At 48.0% G+C, this 15,856-nt stretch overlaps 2 protein-coding genes across 3 annotated transcripts in view; both read left to right on the top strand.

The window, feature by feature from the left end:
* The first annotated feature begins 148 nt into the window (after nt 1–148).
* Nucleotides 149–11,604, top strand: LOC310837692 (E3 ubiquitin-protein ligase TRIM7-like). 2 transcript variants are annotated; one of them, XM_083724681.1, is made up of 8 exons: nt 149–715; nt 3,323–3,418; nt 5,995–6,225; nt 6,683–6,705; nt 8,247–8,362; nt 9,519–9,551; nt 10,159–10,611; nt 11,408–11,604. In XM_083724681.1, the coding sequence occupies exons 1-8, from the start codon at nt 287–289 to the stop codon at nt 11,422–11,424; spliced, it is 1,398 nt and encodes a 465-aa protein (XP_083580807.1). In that variant the 5' UTR covers nt 149–286; the 3' UTR covers nt 11,425–11,604. The 2 variants fall into 2 exon arrangements, with proteins under 2 accessions (XP_083580807.1, XP_083580806.1); XM_083724680.1 differs by having other exon boundaries at nt 10,159–11,604.
* A 1,833-nt stretch (nt 11,605–13,437) lies between these two features.
* The window catches only part of LOC310835735 (uncharacterized protein), a 28,811-nt gene continuing 26,392 nt past the window's right edge, over nt 13,438–15,856 (top strand). Inside the window, exon 1 of the mRNA XM_083720682.1 lies at nt 13,438–14,053. Coding sequence (XP_083576808.1) covers nt 13,529–14,053 — 525 coding nt within the window. The 5' untranslated portion in view covers nt 13,438–13,528. The remainder of the gene's footprint in view (nt 14,054–15,856) is intronic.

Below are 15,856 nucleotides of genomic sequence, written 5' to 3'. Positions count from 1 at the left end.
CTTTCCCATACCGCAGCCTTCCCCAACCTGGTGCCCCGCAGACGTTTCGGACTACAGTACCCATCCGCCCCTGCCAGCGTGCACGCTGGCAGGGGCTGATGGGTATTGTAGTCCGAAACGTCTGCAGGGCGCCAGGTTGGCGGAGCGTGCGCTTCTTGGGCGCGCAGAGAGTTACGCTCCCTCGGTCCTAATCCTCTCCCTGGCTCGGCCTCTCCGCCTGAGCTACGGAGCGCCACTGAGGCCGGAGGACCGGGCACTGCTGCCGTTTCTTGCTCTTGCCGCCGCCATGGAGAACCCGGTGGAGAGCCTGCACAAAGAAGCCACTTGCTCCATCTGCCTGGAGTACTTCCGCGACCCGGTCTCCATCCCTTGCGGCCACAGCTTCTGCAGGTCGTGCATCGCGCAGTGCTGGAAGGAGCGCAGCAGCGACTTCTCGTGCCCTCAGTGCCGGGTGGTGTCCCTGCAGAGGAATTTCAGGCCCAACCGCGAGCTGGGCAACGTGGTGGAGATCGCCAAGAGGCTGGGCTCCCGCGCCGAGCAGGAGGAGCCGGGCGGCGGGGGCGGCGGCGGGAGGCAGCTGTGCCAGAAGCACCGCGAGGCGCTGAAGCTCTTTTGCAGCGAGGAGGAAGAGCTCATCTGCTGCATCTGCCGGGAGTCCCGAGCGCACAGGAGCCACGCTGTGTTCCCCGTGGAGGAAGCGGCCCAGGATTATAAGGTGAATAGTGGAGGGCACGCGCGCGCGCACTTGACTGGGAACCAGGCAGAGGGCCTTCTCGGTGGTGGCGCCCGCCCTGTGGAACGCCCTCCCATCAGATGTCAAAGAGATAAACAACTACCTGACATTTAGAAGACATCTGAAGGCAAAGGGAAGTTTTTAATGTTTGACATTTTAATGTATTTTTAATCTTTGTTGGAAGCCGCCCAGAGTGGCTGGGGAAACCCAGGCAGATGGGCGGGGTACTACTACTACTACTACTACTAATAATAATAATAGGCGCCCTTGAGGCACCCCTTCCTCAGAATGGTGGAATATAGGAAGGTGGCTCACACCCAGTGCCGGATTTACGTATAAGCTAAAAAAGCTGTAGTTTAGGGCCCCACTCTCTTTGGACCCCAAAAATTTCAAAGGGGAAAAAAACTGGATGTACATCTCCAAAATATAAGATAAAAAATAAATGAAATAAAACCTACATACAGCAACAGTGTTTTGTGTTGTGTAGGCTCCTAGGATGTAATAATAATAATAATAATAATAATAATAATAATAATTTATTATTTGTACCCCACCCATCTAGCTGGGTTTCCCCAGCTACTCTGGGCGGCTTCCAACAAAGATTAAAAATACAACAAAACATTGCACATTAAAAACTTCCCTGAACAGGGCTGCCTTCAGGTAGTTGTTTATCTCCTTGACATCTGGTGGGAGGGCGTTCCACAGGGCGGGCGCCACTTCCGAGAAGGCCCTCTGCCTGTTTCCCTGTAGCTTTGCTTCTCGCAATGAGGGAACTGCCAGAGGGCCCTTGGCGCTGGACCTCAGTGTCCGGGCAAAACGATGGGGATGGAGACGCTCCTTCAGTCATGGGTCCTGCCTGCTAGCCTGCTCCCTAAAATATCACTGGTTTGCTCATTTCTAGATATGGGGTGCCTATATTCTGCATGGACTGGTTGCATGGCAACATGTGCAAATGGCCTTAGATACCTATTAGGTCCATCAATTACCCTTTAGCATATATTCAACACAAAAAACAGCGACAATTTGTTGTTGACAAAGGACAGCTGGACGTATAAAGGGCCCCATTACCTTCAGTAGCTTAGGGCCTCATCAAACCTAAATCTGGCCCTGCGCCCACCAAGTCAGAAGCATTGGTCCATTTTGCTTGGTATAATGACAATGATTCCCCAGGATTTCAGGAAGGAGTCTCGCCTAGGGCTGCCATATTTCAAAAAGTAAAAACCAGGACACCCTGAGCTGTTGACTCCCAAGTTGTTAATTTTTTAAAAAATGCCAAAAACCCACAATTTTATTATTAATGTTAGTCTTAGTTGAAATTATATACCGCCCTATACCCGGGGGTCTCAGGGCAGTTCACAGAATAAAATCAAGATACAGTGGTATCTCGGATTACATACGCTTCAGGTTACATACGCTTCAGGTTACAGACTCCGCTAACCCAGAAATATTACCTCGGGTTAAGAACTTTGCTTCAGAATGAGAAGAGAAATTGTACTCTGGCGGCATGGCAGCAGCGGGAGGCTCTATTAGCTAAAGTGGTGCTTCAGGTTAAGAACAGTTTCAGGTTAAGAACGGACTTCCAGAATGAATTAAGTATTTAACCCGGGGTAGGTAAAGGTAAAGGGACCCCTGACCATTAGGTCCAGTTGTGACTGACTCTGGGGTTGCGGAGCTCATCTCGCTTTATTGGCCGAGGGAGCCGGTGTACAGCTTCCGGGTCATGTGGCCAGCATGACTAAGCTGCTTCTGGCGAACCAGAGCAGCACACGGAAACGCCGTTTACCTTCCCGCCAGAGCGGTACCTATTTATCTACTTGCACTGTGACATGCTTTCGAACTGCTAGGTTGGCAGGAGCAGAGACCGAGCAACGGGAGCTCACCCCATCGCGGGGATTTGAACCTCTGACCTTCTGATCGGCAAGTAGATAAATAGGTACCATGGATGGCCATCCGTCATGAATGCTTTACTTGTGATTCCTGGAATAGATGACCCTTGGGGTCCATTCCAACTTTAGATTTGTATGATTCTACCTGGAGACATTGGAGATTGAACTTGGGTCCTTCTGCTTGCAAGGCAGATGCTCTACCACCAAGCTACGGACAGGCCCATTCTTGTTGCAGTAGAACCTTGCACAAACACTGAAACTCAAAGGAAGGAAGCCGTTATTATCACAATAGTGAAAACGCTGATAATAATAATGCAACATTATGTTGTTGATGACGATGACATTGAGACCAACCTACCAATATTATTAGTGCTATTAGCAGCAGCAGTAGCATTGTTCCTTCTCGTCTGAAGAATCTTGTTGGTTCCCCCCCCCCCTTCTTGCCTTTGAAACTATGTGTGACGTTGAAAGTATGTTTGAAGTTGGAGAAATAAAATGCTGGGTTCATGCCATAATATTTTATTTCCACTGCTCCATAATCTGAGTGGGTTTCTTTTGTTCCCGTGTTGATTATGGAATATCAGTATTTTTGTGTGTCTCACTATAGGTTCAATTGGATGTAACCCGTTGCTTGTATGTGAGGCAGCAGGGGCATTAGTTACTAACAATAACACTATTTCAAAATAAGTTTCTCTTTGTTTAGAAAGAAATCCAGAGCCGTCTGCAGAGCTTAAAGGAAGAGAAAGAGAAGCTCCTGGGGTTAAAACTGACTGGAGAAAATAGACACCAGGAATATCTGGTCAGTATAGAATCCTGTGGTATAGCCTAGCAAGGAATGTGGGCATTAGTTTATCTTTATTTAATGTGCTTTTACATCCTGGGTCTTGAAGATATAATGCAGGGCTTTAATCAGCAGACCAAGGAAACAGTGATGACCACCAGCTTGGAAGGCTTTAAAAGTGGGCTAATAAAATTCACATAGGGTAAGACTATCAGTGGGACGTGGATGGTGCTGTGGGTTAAACCACAGAGCCTAGCACTTGCCGATCAGAAGGTTGGCGGTTTGAATCCCCGCGGCGGGGTGAGCTCCTGTTGTTTGGTCCCTGCTCCTGCCAACCTAGCAGTTCGAAAGCACGTCAAAAGTGCAAGTAGATAAATAGGAACCACTCCGGTGGGAAGGTAAACAGCATTTCCGTGCGCTGCTCAGGTTCGCCAGGAGTGGCTTAGTCATGCTGGCCACATAACCCGGAAGCTGTACGCCAGCTCCCTCGGCCAATAAAGTAGGATGAGCGCCGCAACCCCAGAGTCGGTCACGACTGGACCTAGTGGTCAGGGGTCCCTTTACCTTTAAGACTATCAGTGGTTGGAGTCACCTGGGAACAGGGAGGATATATAGACCTTGTAGTGCTCCAAATGCAGCTCTTTTCCCATGGCAACATTTCACTATACAGTGGTGCCCCGCAAGACGAATGCCTCGCAAGACGAAAAACCCGCAAGACGAAAGGGTTTTCTGTTTTTTGAGGCACTTTGCAAGACGAATTTCCCTATGGGCTTGCTTCGCAAGAAGAAAGCCCATAGGGAAATCTCCGGGGACCTCTTTTAAATGCTGGCGGTGGGGAGCAAAGCCTTCCCCCCCCTCCGGCCTTCAGAAGAGGTCCAGGAAGGCCGGCGGGGGCCGAAAGGCTTTGCTCCCCACCGCCAGCATTTTAAAAGCAGTCCGGGATAGCAGGGAAGCGCTTCCCGCTATCCTGGACGGCTTTTGAAGGCAGGCGGGGGAAGCAAAGACTTTTGCTCCTCCGCCGGCCTTCAGAAGAGGTCCAGGACCGCTTCTGAAGGCGGGCGGGGGGTGAAAGTCTTTGCTCCCCCCTGCCTGCCTTCCCGGGAGAGCGGAGAAACGCAGCGTGTTTCTCCTCTGTCCCGGACTGCTTTTGAAGGGGGGGAGCAAAGACTTTCCGCTCTCCCGGGAAGGCAGGCACAGGGGAGCAAAGACTTTTGCCCCCCGCCCGCCTTCAGAAGAGGTCCTGGACAAAGGTCTTTGTCCCCCCTGCCTGCCTTCCCGGGGGCTTTTAAGAGCCGACGGCTTTTGAAGGCAGGCGGAGGGGAGCAAAGACTTTCGCCCCCCGCCAGCCTTCAGAAGAGGTCCAGGACCTCTTCTGAAGGCGGGCGGGGGGCAAAAGTCTTTGTCCCCCCTGCCTGCCTTTCCCGGGGGCTGTCCCGGGGCGATTTTTAAATGCTGGCGGGCGGCAGCGAAGCCTTTGCTGCCGCCCGCCAGCATTTTAAAATGCTGTCCCGGGGTTTTTTAAAATGCTGGGGGTGGGAAGAAAAGCCCTTGTCCCCCCCCTCAGCCTTCAGAAGAGGTCGGGGGACAGACTGTCCCGGACCTGGTCTGAAGGCGGTTTCCATAGGAACGCATTAATTGATTTTTAATGCATTCCTATGGGAAACCGTGCTTCGCAAGACGAAAAAACTTGCGGAACGAATTAATTTCGTCTTGCGAGGCACCACTGTATAAGAAGAGCCTTGCTGGATCAAACAAAAGACCCATCTTTTCTCGCAGGCAGGTTCTCTGATGTTCTAGTTGCTTCTGAATTTTAGCTTTTTGTTTTGTTGCTTTGATTATACTTGCATTTTGATTTGTGCAATCCGCTGCCTCAAATGCAGATGACACCAAACTCAGAGGGGTAGTTAATTCCATGGAAGACAGAATCAGGGTTCAAGATGACCTTAACTAACCCAATGTATTTGAATAGGGACAAATTTAAGGTTTTACACTTAGGCAGAAAGAACCAGCTGCACAAATATAAGATGGGGGGACACCTGGCTTGCCAGTAGTACATGTGAAAAGGATCTAGGGGTCTTAGTAGGCCACATGCTGAACATGAGTCAACAGTGTGATGCAACAGCAAAACAAACAAACAAACAAACAAAAAGCTAATGCTTTTCTATGCTGCATCAACAGAAGTATTATGTCCAGATCAAGGGAAGTAATCTCTGTTCTGCCTTGGTCAGACCACACCTTGAACAGAGTGTCCAGTTCTGGGTACCACAATTTAAAAGGGATGTTGACAAGCTGGAACATGTGCAGAGGAGGGACAACCAAGAGGTCTAGAAACCAGGCCTTACGAGGAACAGTTGAGGGAGTTGGGTATGTTTAGGCTGGAAAAGAGGAGACTGAGAGGAGATATGATAGCCATCTTCAGATATCTAAGGCACCGTCATGTTGTGCTGCTGAATTTTAAAATCAAAACTTAGCATATTTTGGTTTTCCAAAAGAGTTCCAGTATTTCAGATTAATTTCTGCTTATTTGATTGGTTTTTGCTGATCTTCCCAACGCCCTGACCCATCTTTCTCCCTCTTTCCCCCCTTTGTTACAGAAGCAAACAGAAGCTGAGAGGCAGAAATTGATGTCTGAATTTGAGCTGGTGCATCACTTTCTGGAGGAGCAAGAAAAACTCCTGCTGCTTCAGCTGAATGAGCTGGAGAAGGAGATTATGAAGCATCAGAAAGAACATGGGGGAAAGTTTTCTGATGAGATTGTCTCTCTCAGTGCCCTGATAGATGAGATAGAAGAGAAGTGTACACAGCCAGACAGCGAATTCTTGCAGGTGAGATGAGCTGGTTGTTGGGTGGGGTAAAATTGAAAAAAGGACACATCAAACTGAAGAATAAGCCTAAAACTGTCCTTAACATAACTGAATCCTTATACTTATTGCCCAGTAATACACAGGGTCCAGCTAAGTGTATGCAGACCAGAAAAGAGCTATATAAATAGCAAATGCTATTGTTAGATATATCTTTCTACTGCGGTTGAAATGGCTTGCTCAGTAATGCCTGTCTCCCTGTCTCAGCAGATGAATGCATAATTTCATTCCAATTAACTCATTTCCCCACTGCCCTGCTTTCTTCTCCCAACGATTAGAAGGTGTGCAGTTTCTAAACTACGCTGTCTCTGTTTCTCAGATATAAGTGGCTATAATGAGAATCTCCTGTTATGCTCATGTTGATGCAGAGTTCCTGTCTTTCTCTTTCCTATCCACCTACGCTCCTCTTCTCTCTCTCTAGGATATCAGGAGCACCTTGGGCAGGTATGTGGCACTGACCCTCACTGAAGGCATACATGTGCACAAATATATGCCCTTAAGATTGTCCTGCTGCATTCCGATTTGCAGATGGTTTGCTTTTTCAAAATACTAAAACTGTGGTATACTGTGACAGATCATCTTGCCCAGAGATGGGGAACCAGGTGTTGTTGGCAGTGGCGTAGCGTGGGTTGTCAGCACCCGGGGCAAGGCAAGTAATTTGCACCCCCTAACAAGGCAAGTAATTTGCACCGTGGATTTGCGCCCCCTAACCCCCAGATGTTGCGGCCGGCCCCCCCTGCACCCCCCACGCTACGCCACTGGTTGTTGGACACCAGCTCCCATCAGGCCCAGCCTGTGTACCTGTCAGGGATGATGGGAGTTGTAGTCCAGCACCATTTGCAGAACAACATGTTCCACCATCCCTGATCTAACCAGCACTGTCAACTCTGAATGTGAAGGATTATCCAGAATCTCAGGCAGAGTTCTTTCCCGCAATTGCTAGCTGCGACCCTTTAAGTGAAGATGCCATGAGCTGGGCCGGGTCTTTTGTACATGTGGATCTCTGGCTCTTCCCACTTTTGTTAGCAGCTCCTCCCAGTCTCCAAGCTGAGATGGGCTTTCTATTTCTTCCATACTCATACAATCACACTTGGGATACTCTTGGGATACTCTTTGGTATTACTGTGACACGGGTGGTGCTGTGGTCTGTACCACTGAGCCTCTTGAGCTTGCTGATCAGAAGGTTGGCGGTGAGCTCCCGTTGCTCTGTCCCAGCTCCTGCCAACCTAACAGTTCGAAAGCATGCCAGTGCAAGTAGATAAATAGGTACCTCTGTGGCAGGAAGGTAAACGGCGTTTCCGTGAGCTCTGGTTTCCATAACAGTGTCCCGTTGCGCCAGAAGCAGTTTAATCCTGCTGGCCACATGACCTAGAAAGTTATCTGTGGACAAATGCCGGCTCTCTTGGCCTGAAAGCGAGATGAGCGCCACAACCCCATAGTTGTCTTTGACTGGACCTAACCGTCCAGGGGTCCTTTTACCTTGTGTGAGAGTTATTCCAGGTTGCCTTTTAAAAAAATGGACAGAGGCACTATGCTCTTAACAGCTTCACAAAAGACTGTTCTGGGGAGCCCAGGATATGTTTTTCCTGGCATAGCGAAAATAACAAGCAAAATGTGGGATTTAGTCTCTTTTGCAAAATCACATTTAACAGAATAGTCATAAGACCAATGAATGCACTGAAGAAAAACATTTCCCCAGCTACAAAATCCTGCAGATTTTTATCAGAAAATAGGATGCTCTTACAGAGAAACTGCAGTCATCTCACTGCTTCTCCCAGAGAGATAAATGTACTCATACTGTACAGTTCCACCTCTGAGGGACACATGCTGCTATTTCACCTGTTTTATCACAGCGCCAGCTTCCAGGGCTGAATCTTGGACCAGCAGATTTAAGTACAACATTTGCCTGTAAAAAACCAAGTGTCACGCAGCCTTAATCGGGCATCTGCAGAACGGTGGGAAACTGACGCATTTCTTTTTCCAAGGTTTGACAAGGAGCCCTTTCAGCCACCTGAAGAGATGACATCCAAGGTGGAAAAAAGACTCGGTGAATTATCTGAGAAAAACAGTGTGCTCACAGATATCCTGAATAACTTCAAAGGTACTGATGACCTGCTTTAAAAGTTGCAAGTAGAACTTTGGGCTAAAGGGTTCAATGCGAAGCGCTCCTGTTCAGGATTCCTGCCAGCCACGCTGTCTTCCAGAATACTCCAGACTGCCCACCCCCCACCCCACCCCCGTTTTCTGTCCATCACAAAAAAAGACATTCAGCTTTCATGAGTACAATTCCCCTCTGGGCTTTTTTTTGTGTGGGAGTGCCCCATTAATTCACCTGCCCCCTCTCACTATCCCCTGAAACGTTGGATTTCCTCCTGAGCTTCTTGGTGTCTCCCCTATGTTTAGGGAAGCTTTTAACATTTGATGATGAATCATTGTATTTTAATATTCTTCTGGAAGCCGCCCAGAGTGGCTGGGAAAATTATTATTATTATTATTAGTCACCTTATTTTGGTTGTAGTTCTGTCAGCTCTAGTCAGCTGAGTTTGCTACCGGAGCAAATGATCAGAAAAGTATACAGTGGTACCTCGGGTTACATACACCTCGGGTTACAGACGCTTCAGGTTACAGACTCCGCTAACCCAGAAATAGTACCTCGGGTTAAGAACTTTACCTCAGGATGAGAACAGAAATTGCGCGGTGGCAGCAGGAAGCCCCATTTGCTAAAGTGGTACTTAACCTGAAGTACCTGAAGAACAGTTTCAGGTTAAGAATGGACCTCCAGAATGAATTAAGTTCGTAACCAGAGGTACTACTGTAAATCCATTCTCATATGGAAGGTATTCTTGAAAAGTATTGCAAAGTGTCAAAAAGTGCATTCTGCATGCATATATATTTTTAGATCCTTTAATAATAATAATTTATTATTTATACCCTGCCTGTCTGGATGGGTTTCCCCAGCCACTCTGGGTGGCTTCCAACAAAATATTAAAATACAGTCATCCATCAAACATTAAAAGCTTCCCTTTCTGAGCTTTTGGAAGATACGATTGAGTTTATTATTTGGTCTCCCTTAATTTCACTTTTTCTGGCAATCCTGTCCATTCCCTTTCAACTACTCGCTAAGTATTTACAGCAGAAAATATACCTACTTGCAGCAAGGAGAGTGAGTAATGAAACCCACTTTTCTGAGAATATATAAATGAAATTAGAAATTGATTGCTGTTTGAAAATCACGCATGTCTCCTCTCATCCCTTAGACACTCTGCCATCAGAACTGGGGACAGAATGGGGTAAGCAACTGGTGAAAACATTTGTGAGATAAGTTAGTTCATTCATGTTTGGTTCTGGAAAGACATAGTTGATACGGAGAGGTCTGAACTTAACTGGATCAGTTTGATTGCGACAGATAAATCTTGAGGTGCCGTTGTTAATGTTGTCATCATCACCATTGTCAACATCATTAAATTTATTGCCTGCCTTTCACCAGCAGATTCCATATCAAAAACGGCTTAAACAGAGGAATGGGCAGGGGTGGGGGGCTTCTGAAATAACACATCTCATTTGTCAAATGAGCTCTGTACCACAGGCTCCTATACTACAGCCAGTGTGGTGTAGTGGTTCAGAGCGGTGGACTCGTAATCTGGTGAACCGGGTTTGCGTCTCCGCTCCTCCACATGCAGCTGCTGGGTGACCTTGGGCTAGTCACACTTCTCTGCCCCACTCACCTCACAGAGTGTTTGTTGTGGGGGAGGAAGGGAAAGGAGAATGTGAGCCGCTTTGAGACTCCTTAGGGTAGTGATAAAGCGGGATATCAAATCCAAATCCAATTTGGAATTAGCCGACAAAAATATAAACTGTTCCTTTATCCCAGCATATTCTCTCTCTCTCTCTCTGCAGTCAACATAACCCTTGACACAGACACAGCAAACCCCCAAATCATAATCTCCGAGGATCGAAAAAGCGCGAGATGGGACGTCACCAGGACAGATGTGCCCCATAACCCTAAGCGATTCAAGTCCTCTTGCTGCGTGCTGGGCTGCGAAGGATTCACTTCCGGGAGACATTACTGGGAAGTCAACGTGGAGGATGGGGGCATTTGGGCTGTGGGGGTAGCCCGGGCCTCTGTGAGGAGGAAGATAGAGCTCAAGCTGACCCCGGAGGAAGGGATCTGGGCCTTGCAAGGGGATTTTGGTCAATACCAGGCTCTCACTACCCCTGTGACACCTCTGTCCCTGCTCTGCACCCCTAGGAGAATCCGAGTATTTCTGGACTATGAAAGGGGACAGGTGGAATTTCTTAATGCTGACACAAAGGACTCTGTCTTCATTTTCCCATCGGCTTCATTCTCTGGTGAGAGAGTTTTCCCCTTTTTTAAGGTGCTGCTTGCCCAGCTGACACTCGATGGCTGATGGGTCCCTCACTCAAGATCACTTAAGGCAGATTAGTTCCTTCTTAATGCCGCTGTTCAAGTCCACTGCATTGTACTTGAAATCAGGAGGGGTAAAAGCTGGAGTAGGCCTGCCCTTCCAATGCATGCTGATGAACGGTTATGATTAGTCCACACGATTGGTTGCCAAGCACAGCACCATCACTTGGTGGTGCTCCTTGCTCCAGATTTAATTCACGGAGATCGCAAGGGTGCAATTTTTTTGCATGCGGCATTATACATGGATGGTGCCAAAGTAATGTTCAGGCTAGAGTGGGTTCAAAACACTTGGCTTCAATAAATTAGGAGGTTGCCGTTTGTGTGTGTGGATGCAGAGAGAGTCTTTGTCCAATCACTCAACGCAGCACCAGTTCTTATCACAAAAGTCACTGTTGTAGTAAGAACTTGAGTTTGCCAACCAAGGCTGACCCTGACTAACACAGCTCAGTATTGTCAACACGGACAGGCAGCTACTCTCCTGAGTTTCAGACACAGGGAACATTCCCAGCTTTATCTGGAAATGCAAAGCAGCTGCTTTGCCAATGAACTATATAGCCCTTCTCTGAAACTACCTTCACCAAAGACACATTAAGTGGAGAATAGTTGGCTGCTTGGTTTTCCTATGTTGCTGCATTAAAGATGTGTTGTTGTTGTTGTTGTTCATGACGATGTTGATATTTCAATGTATTTAATTGTGTAAACTGCCTCCTATGCCCACAGACAGACGAGCGGGATAAAAATAATAAAGTCAAATGAAGTAGTAATGAAGAAGAGAATACTTTTGATTCCGACTGGCTGAAGCCCCGCTCTGCCCCACACTTTCTTCTGCAAAGCATGCCTTTACTTTGACCCCCAGGAACAGATTTTGAATGCTTTGTGTCATTGTGTAAAATGAGAATAAATACTGGTCTCTCGTCCATTATTGTTGTGAGGTAAATAAATGAGGATACCAATAAAATACCATGTGCAGCTAATGAAATCAAATATTTTATTATTCTTTGGCGAAGACTGGGATGGTAGAGGAAAGAGGAAGTAATTGTCTTCAGAGGAGTGAACATTATGGAGGAACAGGTGGTCTGGGGACAGTGAGACAGATTGGGGGCCTTCTGGGGTTGCTGCGCTCCAGCCTCCTACATGGAGATGACCCTGGCTCAGAATTAGAGATGGAAACTGAGCCACTTCCAAGCCCCAAAGAGCAGCAGCTACTATGGGCGGAAGCCCATTCCACTGCCTGATGCCAGAGTCCCTGCCTGAAGGCCAAGGTCTCTGGAGGAGTAGAGGGCTATGCCTCATGAGTAGACCAAGCTCCTCAAGCAACACTGATCGCTTGCTCCTGGGCTAAGGCTGATGCTCTTCAGCTCCAGACAGAGCACTGGAACAACATGGTTACAGGTTCTTGGACCACATTCACACCATACATTTAAAGCACATGTGATACCACTTTAAACCATCATGGCTCCCCCCCAAAGCATTCTGGGGGCTGCAGTTTGTTAAGGGTGCTGAGAGTTGTTCCGAGGCCCCTATTCCCCTTACTGAGCTATGATTCTCAGAGTGGTTTAACAATCGAACTCTCTTCACAGGGAACTGTAGCTCTAGTCCAACCCCCTAAAATGCAGGAATCTTCTGTCCAGTATTGGGGCTTGAACCCACGACCCTGAGATTAAGCCATCCCTGCATGGCAGGGGGTTGGACTAGATGACCTAGGGGATCCCTTCCAACTCTACAATTCTACAAGTCTATTCTGTGATGATTCCAAGAGCCCCATGCTCTATTGACTGATTTGCGAAGCAGTCAACAACTTAAAACTTGTGTCTTTGTCATCTATAAGCAGTGCTTTTTCTTTCTTAAAAAATGTTTAGGGGGTACTCTCTTTTTGACTCAAGGAAATCACCATGTTATAGTTCAAATCGGGGAAAATAAATACAGTAAATGGACAAAAGTACAAGGATTCAGAAAACGTTTAGGGGTATGCGTCCCCCCAGAAAAAAGCACTGACTATAAGAACATGAGCTTTGATAGACTTGAGCAGCCTCAGTTCAAAGCAATTTCGCAGAGAAACAGGGCCGGATTTAGGCATAGCTGTCAACTTTTCCCTTTTCTTGCGAGGAAGCCTAAGGGAATTTCCCTTAAAAAGGAAACGTTGACAGCTATGGAATTAGGTTTGATGAGGCCCTAAGCTAATGAAGGTATTGGGGCTCTTTATATGTCCAGCTGTCCTTTGTCAACAACAAATTGTCGCTGTTTTTTGTGGCGAATATATACTATATGGTAATTTATGGACCTTATAGGTATCTAAAGCCATTTGTACATGTTGCCATGCAACCAGTCCCATGCAAAATGTAGGCACCCTATATCTCTATATCTAGAAATGAGGAAACCAGTGATATTTTAGGGAGCAGGCTAGCAGGTGGGGCCCATGACTTACATCCTAGGAGCCTACACAACACAAAACACTGCTGCTGTATGTAGGTTTTATTTCATTTGTTTTTTATCTTATATTTAGGAAATGTACATCCAGTTTTTTTCTTTAATTTTTTTTGGGGGCCCCCAAGGGAGTGGGACCCTAGGCTACATAGCTTGTTTAGCTTATACGGAAATCTGGCAGTGCAGAGGAGTAACCCGCGCGTTTGCGCATTTTTAGAAAATTGCGCATTTTTAAAGTGCATTTGCTGAACTCCATCTCCCATCAGCCCCTGCTCAGCACGGCTGATGCTCAGGGATGCTGGGAGTTGTGGTCCAGCATCTGAGTACGGCGGTGGGTGGGGGTGGAGGAGTCCTTTCCCCCTCCCCGCTCCCTCCTTGCGCAATGTTTTGCCCGGGTCTCCGGCCCCCGCGCAGCCAATGCGGCTCCCGCAGGAAGCCACGTGGAGCCTCCCCAGCCTTCCCCCCCACGGGCCGCCCCCTTTCTCCTCCCCCTCCTCCTCCTCCTGCCATCGCCGGGCAGCCATGGCCACCGAGAGCCCCCTGGAAACTCTGCAGCGGGAGATCACCTGCTCCATCTGCCTGAGCTATTTCAAGGAGCCCGTGTCCATCGAGTGCGGCCACAACTTCTGCCAGGCCTGCATCGCGCAGTGCTGGGGCAAGGCGGACGCCGAGACCACCTCGTGCCCGCAGTGCCGCCGCTGGTCGCGCAAGAGGAGCTTCAGGCCCAACCGGGAGCTGGGCAACGTGGTGGAGGTGGCGAAGCGGCTGCGGCTGGACGCGGCCGCCACGCTGGCCGGCCAGCGGCTGTGCGAGAAACACCAGGAGCCCCTCAAGCTCTTCTGCGAGGAGGACGAGACGCCCGTCTGCGTCATCTGCAGGGAGTCCCGGGCGCACAAAGCCCACCCCATGCTCCCCATCGAGGAGGCGGCGCAGGACTACAAGGTGACGGCCGGCCGGCTGGGTGGGTGGGGGGCGGCAGAAGCAGCCCACCGCCCTGGTCCCCATAATAATAATAATAATACAGTGGTACCTCGGGTTAAGAACTTAATTGGAGGCAAAAATGGGGAGGCAAAAGCAGCCCACCGCCCTGTTCCCCATAATACAGTGGTACCTCGGGTTAAGAATGGGCGGGTATAAGTAATAAATTATTATTATCCTCATTAAAGGATCTAAAATATATGCACACGGAATGCGCTTTTTGATACTTTGCAATACTTTTCAAAAATACCTTCCAAATGAGAATGGCTTTACAGTGGAACCTCTTAGCCTGAAACTGTTCTTAACCTGAGGTACCACTTTAGCTAATGGGGCCTCCCGCTGCCACCACCACGCAATTTCTGTTCTCATCCTGAAGCAAAGTTCTTAACCCGAGGTACTATTTCTGGGTTAGCGGAGTCTGTAACTTGAAGCGTCTGTAACCTGAGGTACCAGTGTAATATAATAATAATAATATACCCTGCTCATCTGGCTGGGTTTCCCCATCCACTCTGGGCGGCTTCCAACAAAATATTAAAATTCAATGATTATTCCGTTATGGCCAGGGGGTTGGGCTAGATCAGGCATGTCCAAAGTCCATTTCGGGGGGCTTAATCTGGCCCGTTGGTTGGTTCAATCTGCCCCCCCTCCCCGTGGCAGTTTATTTCCTGGGGTAAAATCCTAAAAAAACCCTCCACAACTTAAATCCTTAAAAAAGCAACTTCAACCCTAAAAATAAGGTCAACAACTTTAGTTGGCCCTCACACGGCCCCTTCACATCATCAAATCTGGCCCTCTTTGAAAAAAGTTTGGACTCCACTGGGCTAGATTGTCCTCAGGGTCCCTTCCAACTCATGGTTTCTATGGCGATCCTCTGCTTAGTCATGCACACCAGGCGCGGCAGCTTTGAGGCTTTTGCTTAGCATGTTTTTTTGTTCTTACAGCTAGATGGGAAGGATATGCAGTTAGAAGTAAAGTTTCCGAGGTGGAGAGCATGCTTGGATGTGTTGCAGAAAAACCAGGAAGGGTCTTGGGCGCCTGAAAGATGACCAAATTAATAACATTCATGACTTCTTGAAAACTACGGCCTGGCCTGCTTGGTCAGCTCCGACCTCACAATCCCTCACTCGTCCCCACACAGGACACGTGAGAATTTCTCTCTGGCCATCTGGTGACGTGGTCCACGAAAGCTTGTGAAATAATTAAGGCAGGTTTGGGGAACCTTTGACCCTCCAGATGTTGCAGAATGGCAATCTATGGCTAGGGGAGATGGGAGCTGTAGTTCCGCAACATCTGGAGGGCCAAAGTTTCCCCAAACCTGCTTTAAGCTGCTATTAGATTCTTTGTCGTTCTTCGTTTCTGGATTTGTTTTCCTGAGCGCTGACTTCTATCTTCTGACTTCTGTCATGGGATTATATTATAAACTAGTTGTGCTCTGTGATACAAATCAAGCACTGCTAGGAGTTGTTTCTTTTTTGTTTCCCAGTATGTTTCTTACCAAATAGAAAATTAGGTGTGGTGTAAGGAAATTTTTATTCTGTAAGCGTGGCCCAGCGAAAAAGCTTTGAGAACCACGGCTGGGCTAGCTGTTTACTCTTGAGTCTCTGTGACTCAGATCTGTCTCAGGTCTCTCTCACAGCAAGCAATTTCCAGTCTCCTCTTTCCCCTGGTAACAGTCTTGTTCAGTGTTTTGCATTTTCGAAGGCAAATCACCTTTCTCCCAGTTCTGTGTTCAGAGGAATGAGAGTGGGAGACTCACTTATCCAAGGA

The sequence above is a fragment of the Podarcis gaigeae genome, assembly GCF_964106915.1.
Source record: "Podarcis gaigeae genome assembly, chromosome: 2".
Classification (NCBI taxonomy): Eukaryota; Metazoa; Chordata; class Lepidosauria; order Squamata; family Lacertidae; genus Podarcis; species Podarcis gaigeae.
Note: the sequence above shows the minus strand (reverse complement) of the source record. Positions and strands in the feature narration are given on the sequence as shown.